Source organism: Parasteatoda tepidariorum, chromosome 3 (assembly GCF_043381705.1).
Source record: "Parasteatoda tepidariorum isolate YZ-2023 chromosome 3, CAS_Ptep_4.0, whole genome shotgun sequence".
NCBI lineage: Eukaryota > Metazoa > Arthropoda > Arachnida > Araneae > Theridiidae > Parasteatoda > Parasteatoda tepidariorum.
Genome location: NC_092206.1, coordinates 9,145,679 through 9,161,075, shown reverse-complemented (window position 1 = coordinate 9,161,075; position 15,397 = coordinate 9,145,679). Strand labels below are relative to the sequence as shown.

The 15,397-nt window shown below is 28.2% G+C and overlaps 1 protein-coding gene across 5 annotated transcripts in view; it reads left to right on the top strand.

The window, feature by feature from the left end:
• Positions 1 to 15,397, top strand: part of LOC107448508 (phosphatidate phosphatase LPIN) — a 59,574-nt gene that overhangs the window by 31,916 nt on the left and 12,261 nt on the right. For 3 of the 5 annotated variants that reach the window (XM_043052533.2, XM_043052534.2, XM_071178314.1), the window contains exons 6-13: positions 2,478 to 2,634; positions 3,498 to 3,638; positions 5,430 to 5,618; positions 5,695 to 5,764; positions 7,782 to 7,889; positions 9,686 to 9,987; positions 12,003 to 12,135; positions 14,043 to 14,191. In XM_043052533.2, coding sequence (XP_042908467.1) covers positions 2,478 to 2,634; positions 3,498 to 3,638; positions 5,430 to 5,618; positions 5,695 to 5,764; positions 7,782 to 7,889; positions 9,686 to 9,987; positions 12,003 to 12,135; positions 14,043 to 14,191 — 1,249 coding nt within the window. The remainder of the gene's footprint in view (positions 1 to 2,477; positions 2,635 to 3,497; positions 3,639 to 5,429; positions 5,619 to 5,694; positions 5,765 to 7,781; positions 7,890 to 9,685; positions 9,988 to 12,002; positions 12,136 to 14,042; positions 14,192 to 15,397) is intronic. The other 2 variants (XM_043052535.2, XM_071178315.1) reach the window with 1 other exon arrangement.

The window sequence follows — 15,397 nt, the reverse complement described above, 5'->3', positions numbered from 1 at the left end:
ATGTTTTAAAAAGAGATTTTTTTCTTTTCTGTGTCGTTTGTCATTCTAAATTACAAATAATGTATGATTTTTACAATTTTTTCTGCAATATTTATCAGAAACTAGTTATTTTATCATGATTATGTGAAGTTTTTAAAAATGTTTTTGAATTTTATTGATTTTATTTTTATAAATTAAGAACTTTAAACAATAGAAAAAAATAATTTTTATTCCTGTACAGATCATAATTATGATTTTTTTTTTTTTTTGAAAGTGATTAAAAATATTTTTTGAGTGCTTAAAAAGTATTTAAAAGGTGTTTATTTTTTGTTGAAAAATCTGGCAACGCACCCTGATCTTGAACTGCCTCTAATTTAATGCAGCATGCAATTTAATCAAATTATTATTATTATTAGTTTTTTTTTTTTAAGAAAAAAAATCAAGATTAAAATTTACAAAGCATTGTAATATGAGAATTATTTTTAGGATTTATTTTAACCTGTCTTTCAGTTTTCAGTTACTAAATATGATAGATTTCTATTCTACTTTCATTAATATTGAGTCTTGTATTTATTGTGTGCTTATGAAACAATTTTTAATTGTATTGTTATGATTTAATTTAATAATACTATTTCATTTACAATAGATCCTCAGTTTTTTGTTTTCCGTTACATCTATTGTCCCGTTTTCTGTGTCATTTTCTGCCTATATTTCGATTAATTGTCTATATCGACTGTGTTAAAATATCTAAGATTTTAAGTTACACTTTTAAGAAAATATCGCTTTATACGTCCTTCTAATGGATCAAAATCATTTTTTCTCTACTAAGTCCACACAAACTTTCTACAAGCTCTTTCTTCCTCTTTTTCTGAAAAGAAAGATTTATTTCTCAGTTCTTTAAAGCTGTACCGCCATCTTATTGTTCTTTTGTCTGTGAGTAGGGGGGGGGCGTGTCAAGTCAAAATCAGAAATTGGATGGGATGGATAAAACGCAGGACCTTCAGTAAAGGAAGTATGGAAGCTTAAATTATAAAATTTGTGAGTGGAATTTTTTTTCCTGCAAACTTCCAACTTTGAATCTTGAAGTTATCTGATCTTTTTAAAAACGTTACATTAAGCAATTGGTTAGGAAATAATTTCCTTTTCTTGATTCTGGTGACCTGAAATGTGCATCAAAAACAAAAGTAAATGTTCTGAAGTTCCGAATTTGATTTCATCAGCATTGAACTGTTTTAACTAAACTTCATTACAAATCGTACTTCTCATGCAATGAAGCATACTTCTTAGTATCCAATTGGAACGGTGGGTGTTTGAAATAAAATTGCGTAGCTTAAAATCTTCTGGAAGTTCATGCATATATTGACTGTGCTGCGTCCTAATACGTTTCCATTCCTTCAATATCTGATTTAATGCCTGCTTCTAGTGATAGTGAAGAAGACAATGAAGATGAGTAAGAAATATCGGAGGGTATACCCTTGACTGATCGACAGTTACAAAGCATATAAAATCTGAAACAATATTATTTATTAATTTAAACCAAAAAGCAGTTTTGCTAATTATTAGTATAGAGCAGAATATGGTTGAAATAAAGGAGAAGAAAAAAACCTGTAATCTAAAAACAAAAAACAAGTAAAGATTAACAAAACAAGTAAAGTGAACAAAAAAAAACTTTTCTGTTACATATTTCTTGTTGGCCCTCAGTTTCTTAAAATATTTTTACTAAATAATTTTTTCTAATTTTTAAACATTTTAAAATATTTTTATGAATTCTAATTCCATCAATTTTTCTTGATTAATTTTATGAACTAGTGATAGTGATTGTAATAATGATTGAATTGAATGCAGCATTGAAAAATAAATGATAATAAATTTATAATAATAATTAAATAATATTTATAATAATTTTTTGTTATACAGTATACTCTCGGTATCTCAAAATTGAATGGACGCTAAAAACAAATTTCCGAACTAAATAGGATCAAAAAAGTAGAAAAATATATTCTAAAATATTACTCTAAAAAGTAGAGTCACGAAACATAAGAATAACTACTATTAAATATGTATGTGATAATAGTTGACTATAAGTCTAAATACAGCAATGATAATTTTATTTTAAAATTAAGACATAAATAATTATGCATTAAATCGAAAAGAATTGGTTTACATTGAGATATTTCCGAAAAAATTAATTTATTATTTCAAAAAAATTTTATATTACAAGATTTTGAATAGAAACTCTTCGACATAGGAGTTCAAATTAACATTAGGAAAATAAATAATGCCTAAGGGAAAAATAATTTTTTTACATAACAAGGTTTTCATGATATCGAGATTGTACTGTAATAATAATTTCATGAGATCGTACTGTAATTCATGAATTTTGTTTAAAGTAAATAAATTATTGTAAGTTTATTAATTTATTATTATTTATTTATTTATTTATTTTTTTGAAAAATTAAATTGAGAAATGTTTTCTTATAAGTATACATGTTTTGCAGACGTGGATAAACGCTCAATGCTTGGAGGCATGCTCAATTTTATGCGTTCAACAAAGAAGATCAGGCATATGCCAGAAGCAGAAGGTATTTATCTTTCAGAACTCAACGCTGAAGAACTGGATCCTGAAGTAGCAGCATTATACTTTCCTAAATTTAAGTGAGTTTTTTTTATTTTTTTTTATTGATATATCTTGTGGATTTGTTATTGGTATAAACCTCAGTATCAGAATTTACAGAGTCAATCTGCAGCACAATCTTCAGAAATTGAAGTTTGTTTGTGACTCTTAACTCAGCCAGAGAAGATTATTGAAAAGTAATAGGCTTAATCTAACATGTGTACAGCAAAATTTGAAAATGTAAGGTAGATAAAATTTTAAATGAAAAAATGGTGTTAAAATAATAGAAAAATCTCTACACTATTTATAATCAAGCAATTAAGATGACCTGATCTCAAGTTAGCAGTAACAGTTAGAAAAAAAATTTGTTGGATTACCTGATAAGTATTTTTGTATAATAGTTTTTATCCTGTTTTGGGTTGAAAATCCTTTTCATTCTACGGCAGTTGACAAGGGTATTGCCATTTATTATTTATCCTCAACTTGTACTAAATTGAAACTTCTTATATCTAGAATATCCTTAGATATGTAGTGGTGCTCTACATCAAATAATTCTTGCTTCAATTCCTATACTAGAACACTCTAAGTTGATCTGTTGTTGTTATTGAACAGTGAAAATTTGATTTTAGTGATATGCCACGAGAAAGCAGCATTTAATAAAATTATAAATTGGATCATTATTTTTGTTTGACAAATTTAAATCATAATTCATGCTATTTCTGCTCTGAGTTACTTCTTTAAAATCCTAAGATTTTAAATTTCTTAATACCTTTTTTTCTAAAGATATAATTGCATGTTTTTTGTAACATTTTCTGTACAAAGAATCAGAATTGATCTTGACTTGGTATTAAAGGACATACTATATAATCAATGTATTTATGCTGATATGACCTTGATACTGTAGGTCAAATTATGGTCAACAAGTTACAGATGAAGACGCAGAATCTGGAAAAGGATCCTCTTTACCTCATTCTCCTCACACTGTTGAAGGTTATCCCAGTCAAGATTCTGATAGTGATGACAGATTATCTTTAGATCAATTTAGGTAACACTTTCCCTCTCTCAAGTATTTGAAAATTTTTTTAGTGTGTTTAAAAAAAAAAAATTTCTCACACAAGCAACCAGTATATGCATATATATATAATGTCTTAATGCAACACATTATAAAGAGTAATTTTTATCTTAGGATAATTATTCTTAATTTTGAAATATCGCATTAACCATTGTAAAGGAATGCGTCCTGAAGAGAACCTTTATGTTTTCCCATAATAAAAAAATTAACAAACTTTCTGTTTTATTTTATAATTCTTCATTGTGTATCTATATACACTGGTGTGTAACGTTTTTAAAAAGTGCTTGATGGTTCTTATTTTCAATTTTTGTTTTTTGAAAGCCCTTAAAGGTGCTTTTTTTATTGGGTGTTTTTAAAAAGTGCTTAATTTTCCCTTTTCGGAAGTTAGATTTTTTTCTTTACCATGAAGATTTTCGCCACGTATTATGCAAAGGCGTGCTTTTCACATTGTTCTATTCATCGTTTTCGCAATTCATTCAAACACGATGCATTTCGGCTTACTGTCGGTCCGTGGCGTATGAAATCGCCAATCATTTTACGTGTACGTATAGTGAGCTAGGTTCAGTGAGATTCTTGCACTCATTAATAAAACCTGGAAAATACAGGGAATTAAAAAATCATCTCAGATAACAGGGAAAATGCAGGAAGTAATGGATTTTTCCTTATGAACTGGGAAAATACAGGGAATATTTGTTTCTTATTTTCTTTTACAAAATGTTGACCTCTTAAAGTGTAATTTATGGGATATTAAAAGATGGTTTAGCTATACTATACCAATATATTTGCTGCATTATTATTTTTATGTTGAACTGTTCCTTATTTGTCTAAGTTTTTCCAGCAATTAAAACTAGTATAGTATTAGTTATCCTAATGTAGCTTTCACATTTGCATAGTGATTGTGTGTTTCCTCTTAATATATTATGTATAATGTATACAGCAGGAAGCGTAGTGTTTTTGAAAAGTGCTTAAAGGTGCTTATTTTCGATTTTTGCTTCTTAAAGACCTTAAAGTTGTCTTTTTCATTGAGTGTTTTTAAAAAGTGCTTAATTTTCCCTTTTTGAAAGTGATACTTTTTTCTTCACAATGTCAATTTTTTCCACGATTTATACAAAACTGTGCTTTTCACATTGTTCTATTCAACGTTTTCGCAATTCATTCAGCCACAATCCATTTAGGCGTACTAACAGACCATGGCATATGAAACCGCCAATCATTTTACATGTTTGATTAAATACTTGCGGGTCCGCATGTGTGTGTATTGAGCTGGATTTGGTGAGATTCTTGCACTCTCGTGTGCAATTCTGCTGCGTTTTCCACGATGTTTTCAAATTCAGACTTCATTTTCCACCCTCTGATATCGAACTGGAAAATCTCTCGATCATTTTATAATGACTAATATAATCAAGAAAAGAGTTCTTTGTCAGAAACTAGTTATTTTGTCATGATCATGTAAAGTCTTTGAAAATTATTTTGTTAATGTATAGAGTGCTTAAAAATATTTTTTGAGTGCTTAAAAAGTACTGAAAAGGTGCTCTTTTTCTTGTTGAGAGATTTAGCTATGCTCCCTGTAATGTATACAGGGAAGAAAACACAGAGAACTTTTTTTCTCTGTGTTTTCACTGTGTGGCAACCCTGCTAAATTTCAGTTACAAAATTACCCTTACTTAGAGATTAACAAATAAGCCTTACCTATTTAGTTTCCTCCTTCTATCCCACCTTCCTACCCTTTTAATGAATTAATTAGTCCCTTTTCTCCCTCCCCAGCAAAGAGAAGTGTGAAAACATTTCTTATCCTTATAGTGATATTGCTATGTCACTCTGCGGGGGACTTCAAGATCCGGAAGTGGACATTCCCGAAGAACGCTTCCTCCAATCCAAAGTGACCTTCGATGATTTCACAGAAAACCCAGCTGTTCTACAGGATCCTAATTTAGTTATAAGAATAGGGGGAAAGTAAGTTAATCATAAATAACGTTTTGTTAAGTGAAGATTCGGACATTAGTTTAATGCTTTATTTTTTCTTCTTCAGATTTTATAATTGGTCTACTGCGGCATCAATGTTAACTTCAATTATTATGTATCAAAGACCATTACCAGAAGTAAGTCATTTGTAAGCATTAAAAGTTTTATTTAATGAAACAGCCTAAACTTCTGCTGCGCCTTAGGTCAGAATAATTATCATTAGACATCACACTCAGGGCTCATAGACCTCCACAGAAACCTGAAAATATTTTTTAAAAAAATGAAATAGTGTAGAAAAATCACTGAAAAGAAAATTTTTACCAAGATCAAAAAATTTAGATTTTTTTTCCCCTGAGAAAAATTATTCAAAATATGGTTTTGTAGTGATTAATTGTGTTACTACAAATTATTGCAATTTTATTCCTAAATTTGAGTACCAATTTGTTTTTATTTAAATGCATGTGTTTTGTTTGAAAAAGAAAGAACAAAATGACTTTGAAGTAACATTGAAATTTAAATCTTAAGTTGTTAAAGTTGTTAATTCTATTTATTTGGAATTTTTGATGTTCTTCAATGGGTATAATTATATCAAAAATCTATTTTTAACAAAAATTGAACATTTATTCAGGCTTATATTCTTCAAAAAAAGAAAATCAATAAAGTCACCGCAGTTTAGAACTTAAACGTCACATTTTATTTAACTTGTTTATCTTAAAACAATTTGTGAACTCAACAGTCTATAAGTAGACGCATCACCAATACCTATTGACAAAAAAATTAATAATAATAATTCGATATTGGCAAAGTAGTTGGTAATTATTTGTTAACTTTTTTTTTTAAGTGGTGCCACTTTTAGACAAAAAATTATGTCATTTTTTTTTTTCAAATAAAGTATAACTTATATTGAATAAATGTATTTTTATTAAAGAAAATTCTGTAGTTGAAGAATATTAAATTTTTTTCATCCTAAAAATTAGCAATTTTATTCAAAATAAGATGTTTCTAAAAAAGCTTTTAACCTTCATTAAAAACTTAACTTTAAGAACAATTTTCAGTATTCTATTCTATTGTAGTTATCTAAATTAAATAATTTCTTCATAATTCAGATCAGCCTATATTTTATGTGACATGCATTTAAAAACCAATCATCAAAGTAAATATCCAGTTTTATAATTGTTTAACTTCTTAGCCTTTGAAATATTAAGTTACAGTTAAGAAATTTCTCTTAACTACCTTAAAACTATTAAATTTTTACATTATTTGCTAAGAGATAGCAATTTAAAATGCTAAGCAAACCAAAATTGGTGAATTTTTTTGTCATTAATTCCAATGCACAAAGAAAAAAAAATTTTGAATAATATATACTTAATTGCACATTTGTGTCTTTAAATTTTTGTATCTAAAAATTAATTTAAAGCATTATAAAACTGATCTGTGTTCCAAACTAATATAGCCATTGCTTAATAAGTTTCAGGATGTATGAAATGGTTTATATAATGTGAAATTTTATATAACACAAAGCTTTAGGCTGCGTACAAGCAGCTTTTTTGTTCCTCAAAGGAATTTAACCCCACCACAAAATTTGTAAGCTTAAAATCCTTTTTTGTTGCCCCGTTTTACATGGTGGACGTTAAAGGATGTGGGCTTGGACAGCGAGAGGACCACCTGTAGGGTCAGCAAAGGGAGAGATAAGGATTGATAGATTTATGAGGAATTAGAATGCAGAAAGCCTGATCTTAACAATTTGTTCTTGTGGAATATAACATTTCTTTCAATTTATTTGTGGGATATCCATTTCATCGAGGAACAAAAAAGCTGTTTACGCATAAGTCTTATGCTTTAAGATTTGTGTAATAGAGATTTTCTAACTGTATTAGATAGAGTAGGGTAACAACAAGTACTATTTCTAAACCTTAAAATATGGTATTTTTTTCTTGAAAAAAAAAGGAATGTTTTTACATGGCATAGTATTTTTTTTAAATAAATTTAACCTTTATTTTTCTTTCTAACAAACTATATTTCAGTGCCCTATTACATACAAAATCATTTCCTTTGTGATTGAAAATTAGAGAAACTTGATGTACATGTCACAAAACAAGTTTATTCATGTAAAGCAAATTTGTTTTTTAAAATTCATGTTTTTATTGTTTTCAGTCAGCTGCCAATAAAGTCATCAATCAGTATATGCCAAAGAAAAAGAAAAAGTCATACTCATCATGGTGGTCTTGGCGAAGGACAGAAGAATCAAATCTTGATATTGCTGTTAGTACCTCTTGCTTTTAATTTTATTTATTATCACCAAATCAATTGAAGTATTAAAAGAAAAAACAATTTTATTTGTCTGAAAATGTCAAACACAAGAATTAAAATGAATGCTTTTTATATGTATTGAATATATATTATAAAGTATAAAAAATAGAAAAATTTTAGGATTTTTGTATTGACAACTGTGACAATAAATATCTGATTGATAATTACAGATGGACGCTTTTGTAACTGATCTCAGACTTCAAAAAAAATTTTGAACAGACATCTTCATCTTTTAAAAAGCATTGAGGACGGAATAGATTAAGCTTAACTCATTTTGGATTCGCACAAAATCAAATATTTTGTTTTAAGTCAGTTACCCACAAAAGCAAAAGATTGTATACAAAAACGAAACAGAAAAAATTTTAAACCACTAAATTCTCAAAAGAAGCTTTTAAAGCCGAACATTTCAATTTTCTAATTAAATTGTATTTTCAAGAAAAAGTGGAGAAGAAAAAATTAGGTCTAATAGAAACACTTTTAATTGCTGCATTGTCATAAAAACTATAATTTTGCAAAAAAATTTAACACTAAGATTCACTAACTTTTTCATATTGCTGTATTCCTTGAAAATTGTGATGATGAAATAATAAAATTCATTAGAAAAGCTGTGTCAAAAGCTTGACGCAGCTTTTTAAATCTTGAAATTTTGTTTTCATAATTTTGCGAGAACATGAAATTTAAAAATTAACATTTGTAAAATCTGTATCTGATAATGAATAGTAAAAATACTATTTTAGATTATTCATTATTTAATTTATTAAAATTCAAAAAAAAATTATTTTTGAAAAATGCTTTTCCAAAAAATATTTAGCCGATTACCAATTGGTGGTTGAATATTCATAACATCTGTAATATTAACTGTGTATTTGTTTTTAAATTTCACTCAGTTAGAGCTTCTGCATCTAAAACAACTATGAATTTTTTTTTATCAAAATATTAAAGTTATTGGCAGAATTTTCTAATGGCGAAAAAATCGGTTTGCATTGATTTGATGTTTTAGTTTCGGGTATAAGTTAGTAAACACACATATATTTTTAAAAAACTAACTTCAATTAAATTTTTTTTAAAAAGTTCAAAACAGCTTCAGTGACATAAAATTTTTTAGAATAATAAAAAAATTAGGCGATCACATTTTATACATTGTTGTTGTCTAATTTTTTTTTTTGGAAAAGTAACTTTATTGTGTTTTCATCTTGGACATCTTTAAATGTTAATCCTGAACTGCCCGGTACACAATTTTGCAGACATATTTGAATGCAGCTCAGGCACATTTTGTGTAAATTCTTTTGATGACTGAATAGACGTTGAACTGCCAATCGAGATCAATATTAACATTTTCGAATTGGTACAATGGTATCGTATTGAAAGAAATTGTAAACTGTGTCATACACCCGTTTCGGATTCATAAGTTCATACATGAAATATGATTTGAAAGATGGGCTTTTTTTTCTTCAGTTTTACATGAATAGTGATTGAATCATTTATATTACGTGGAAAACAGTCTACGGTCTTGTGCAAGTCATTAGATACGTTGACAATGTGTTATGCATGTAAAATTAAGCACAATATAAGTGTTTGTGGGACATTGTTAGGATTTTAAGTAATTTGAAAACCAGAAATGTTTAAATTACACCTTAGCCTCAAAGTAACTTTATGAAAGGCTCCCTTAAAATGTTCAGTTAGTAATTTTGAATATGTTTGATTTCCAACAATTGGATTTTGGAGGTTAATTAATTTTCTGCTTCTAGAATAATTCAGCTGCAATGCCTTTGGACGCAAATGAGAACAGCCCAATGGGACCTTTTGAACAAACTCTGTGTGATATTGAATCCAGTGAAAGTGCCAGTGTAGCCATTGACATGACTGTGAAAGAGACATTAGCATCTGTCACTGAAATAGTATCTGAGGAAGTTAAAATTGCCGAAAATATACTGCAGGAGGTCGTGATCGAGAGTCATGAGGTTGTTGTTAAGACTAATGAAGAAAAGATTTCCGAAAGTGAAGAAAGTTCTTTGCGTAGTAGTCCAGAAATTTCACCTGAAACAGTAGAGTAAGTTTATTTTAAAGGCTTAAAAAACATTTTTTTCCTAATATTTCATTATTAATATCTGCCCAATTACTTGTAATATAATAATTTATGCCTTGAAAATTGAAAAAAACTTCTTTAAGAGGAAGAAATCTTTCTACAAAATCATTAAATATTACTTTAATTGCCCTTAAAATTTGTCAGATTATCAACTAGTTCATAATATTTAAGACTAGGGGGCCAAGCCCCCTGTTCATTGCCGCTCACCAGCCATGATGATTGCTTCGCATTAAATTGTTGAGAAAACAGTTTTTCTACTAAAGTTAAAATTATTCACTTAACATATAATGTACTAAAAGGAATTCTGTTCGCTTACGCTTGTGTCTCCACTTCCCACATGCAAATATTATTATCTATTAGTATTATAAATATTTAGATCAAGTACAGAACAGAAGTAAAAGTAATAATTTTTTAAAATAGCATTTATATTGTTATAACATTATATTGTTCAAACAAATTTAGGGAGTTCTCAACCATAATTTAATATTTTCGCTTACGAAACGGGCAGATATGTTAAATACTATTTTTGTTTGCATCATCTCAGTGTGCATGAAGCTAATCATTAAGTTCTAAATCATTTGACATCTCTTTAACTGCAATTGATAACAGTATATTAATGTTATTTGCATAAAAATAATAATTGTAAAACTGATAATAAGATTAGTCCACCTTTATAAATAACTTTATCTTAAAATGTAATGCAGAATTACATTATATTAATAATAAAAACAACAGTACTTAGTTTTTTAACTCTTAAATTAAAGCGTAATAATAGCAGTGCAGGAAAATAACTTTAAAATAGGGAGACAATAATATTTATAGAAAAACAATACCTTTGTGACTTTTATTAATTTTATGCTGATGACTACCAAAACAATATGGAAATGAATGAGGAAAAACTGGATCCCACCACGTGATTCTCCATCCAGTCAAATGTGCAGACAACAATGGAAAATTGCGACACCATCATTAGATTTTTATATATAGTTAGAAATAAGCAAATCTTATATGTAACCATTTACAAACTTTTTAAACCATTTTTTATTTACACATCATTTACGATATGCTGAAAAATAATTCATAGATTAAAGTTTTTAATTCTAAAAGTGTGAAGTCAAGATGAATATTGTAAAGTAATATTTAAACTTGAATTAATTGGAAATATATATGTGTATTAATTGTAAATTTCACGAGTCATGTTAAATAAGTATTGTCATAAAAAGTTGTAAACAATATCTTGGTTTTTTATTATTACGAAAAATAATTCATTCAGTATTAATATATATCAATTTCTTTATTTAAACTTTTAAACAATTTTTCTAACAGAGAATTATGATATGCGAAAATTGTTCATAAAAATAAAATATTGCTAAACATTTTCAGAGATATAAGTATTAAGCTAAGAATCCTGGATTTAGACCAAGATTATTTTCTGATCCAAATCACATTCTTTAAACTTATTTTTTTATTATTTATGTGTTTATCCTTTTTTTTCTTCAATTTTATGACTGAAAATCAATGTTTAAAAATAAATAAAAAAATTGCTAACAAAAAATTTATAAATTCTGGATTTAAATTGCTGATTTCATCATTTGAAATTGATCATTTGATATAAATTTACTGTTTTTCTTAAAATTTTCTAGTAGAACATACTTAAAAACCTTAATAATCATCAGAATTCATTGAAAATTTATTTAACAATTTGACTGTAATTTGCATGTATCCTTATGATAGCATTGTTGGAAATATCATAATCTGTGTTCTTCATGAAATAGCCTTGTGCTCAGTGAAAGGATTGTCAATTTCATAACCAAAATTATGGGTTTGCTTCAATTTTTTTAAAGAATATAACCTTTTTTTTTTTATATTTGTCAAATACCTGAGACAATTTGATAAAAATGAAATATATATTTCAGTTATCATTGCAAAGATACATTATGATTTTTGAACCTTAACAAATAATAATGTTTTATTTCCAGTGTACAAATTGATCCTCCTCTTGACCTGCCTGAAACAGTTGCTCAAACTCTAACTGGTGCCAAAAATATAGAAGATGTTAAGCCTTTTCCTGAGAAATACAAAAAGTCTCTGAGACTCACCTCTGAACAAATCGTAAGTTTATGACATCATAAGTTAGTATATGCAATCCTTTCATGAAGTTTCAGACCTTTCACAAATTTTTAACCACTAAAAGCAATGCTTTTCACAAAATGTAGTTTTTTAATTAAAATTGCTTTAATACTTTAAAAATTAATTATTTTGTGTATACTTTAAACGTCGTCATTTTATCGACTAGCAAGTAGCACATTGCTAGTTGAAAAAATCAGATGCTTGTTAAAAAATGCAGTAGCAAAAATTGCTAATAACTTCTTATGATAAAGATTTTTTATCTTTTTTTCGATCCTTTTCTAAGTGGTTTTTCAAATTATGATATTTTTAACACAATGGTATTAGGACGAACGTATTTTAAATTAGAGTTGTCACTACTTGACGTCCTCGATTAAAATTTAAACCTGTTTGATTCTCCAATCATTTTATCAGGTTTTTAATCCGTGTCCTCATGTTTTTTTATACTCTGGTTTTCAATTACGATGTTATTACAATATGGAATTTTCGATTGAGATTAGTAATTAAAACTTTAAATTATAATAATTCTTGAAAATTGAACAGTGCTTTCAAAACTGTGTCGCACTATGCTAAAACAATATCCTTTTTTTCTTCTTTTTTTTTTGTTTATAATAATTACAGCCAAAATTGCATCAAATAAAAAATAAAATTGAATTTCTGAAACGAAAATATATAAATCTTGTATTTTGTCGAAATCATCAAATGAAGTGCATAATATTGAGAGAATGAAACTTATATAGACATCTTGTAGCATGGAAACAATATAAAACAGTGTTGTGTGAACTTTCATACAAATATAAACATTTAATATTAACCATTCATTTATTGCAAAATGCTCTACCTTAATGATTATGTTGTGTTTTCTGCATCACAAAATTATTGTGATAACTAAGGCCCGGATTTTGATGACATTTGCATTTTTTTGCATTTTAGAACGTTTTTTGTCCTTTAGAGCATTTTTTGAGATTAGTCTTCCCGTNTTTTAAACATGCTAGTCTGAATTCCTGGTTTTACTACTAATATTTTTTGGAAATATTTAAATTTGCTACTGATTTTTAAAAAAAAATGAAATCATGATCCTAGTGAGTTTAATGTGTTAACTGATAAATGGTATGATAATATTCCCAGTTTCACCTTTTTACTTGATGCCTTCCCCTTGATGATCTCATTTCTCGAGATTTATTTCTTCAATCTTATTGCATTATGCCTCTCTTTTGTCTATATGTAACTTTGTGTTGTATTCAGTTGTAAAAAACAACCTTCTGAAAGGGAAAATTAGCTATTTACTGCAGGTGAATGAACTACAAACTTTCTAAACTAGTTGTTTTATACATCACTACATGCGAATGATTCAAAAGTTCATATAAAAAGTACTGGCAGAGGCCAGTACTTTTGTGGTGGGGCTTTTAAAATGTCAGGAAAATCAGCATAATTTTGAAAGCTTTAGTTTTCGATTGCTTACCAGTCTGTAAAATATTTTTCAAAAAGTGCAGTAGTTGGCAGCCCTGCGTGTGTGCCACTGGCTCATGCCAGCCATGATGCCTGTCTGATAATACGTTAACTGAATGAATACAAAGCCACTACATCTAAAGTTTCTTTTTCATTAAGACATGCCATTGTTGTGTCCAAACTTTACCAAACACTTTAAAGAAAATATTTTTTTACTGAAATAACAGTAATGATAACTACAAATTATAAAAGGAGAGAGGAATTATAACTTTGTTTTTCAAAGGAAATGATCCTTATTAGACAAACATGTAAATCACCACATAAAAATGTACACTGACTAGTATCCTTTAGTTTCTGGTCTTTTAGACTAAAAGTGACTAAATTTTCTTTAATTGTCGTCCAAAATTTAAAGGGTACTTAATTTAATAAATTTTCCTTTCCAGAAAAATTTGAATTTGCAAAATGGTCCTAACGAGTTTACATTCAGTGTTACGACAGCTTACCAAGGAACAACAAAATGCACCTGTCATGTTTTCCTATGGAATTATGATGACAAAATAGTAATATCAGATATTGATGGGACAATAACGAAGTAAGTTTTTAGCTTTGTCTGCGCTTGAAGTGAGCCCATTTCTTGTTTATCATTTTTTGTTTCTTTATTATTTCTTGTTTATTAAGTTAATTTTTATTATTTTTTTAAAGAAACTTTGTTAACATTGAAGTTTGTAGTACTACTGGATAGGTCTAATTGAAACATAAGATATATGTTGCATGGGTTGCTGAAAACTGTTAGCTAAGTAATTTTTAAGTCATGTTTACTACAAATTATACAGGATATATAAATAAAACATGACGTTTTTAAAAAGTGTTTATAGGAGCTTTTTTCATTGGGTGTTTTTTGCAAAGTACTTAATTTTCCCTTTACAAAAATAAAACTGTTTCTTTACCATGTCAATTTTCACCACGTATTATGCAAAAGCGCGGTTTTCACATTGTTCTGTTCAACATTTTCACAATTCATTCCAACGCAATGCATTTCGGTGTACCATAGCATACGAAAGCACCGACCATTTTACATTTTAATGAAATACTTGCGGGTTGGTATGTGCATGTACTGAGCTGTATTTTGTGGGAAGATATCTTGCGTTCTCACGAACAACTCTGCAGCATTATGCAAGATATTCTCAATTTCAGGATTCATTTTCCACCTTCTGAAACCAAACCGTAAAATCTTGCTGTCTTTTTATGGTTGCTAATATAATAAAGTAAAGAGTTCTTTGTCAGAAACTAGTTATTTGAGTCGAATCATGTTAGATTAGACCAGTGGCGTACGCAGAATTTTTTCAAGGGGGGTGTTCATAATTTTCTGAAGCTACTAAAAGAAATTCGAGTATGTAATAAAGCACTATTATTTCCCTAATTTAGACACCTAGACAGTTTTGTCTTTTCATTGTTTAGTTAAATTTTAATTTGATTTTTTAAGTTTAAGAACATAATGTAATATCTTCTCGCATGTAATATCTTCTGAAAAAAGTCCAATGTCATATGGGTGGGAAGTAACACTTTGAGGGCCACTTTCACATTCATCAGATTTTGTTATGCTAGAAACGTTTTCTTCAACGGAAGTATCACATTTCTGTACAACAGAAAAACTTACATTGTACTCCGTTCCCCCTTTTATATAATTTTTCACCGCATCTCCAAAATTCTCGAATTGTCTCAAAGACGACAGAACGTCTAAGATTCCAGAATCATCGCGTAAAGACCTCGCGAATGACAGCCAGTCTCGAAAACTATC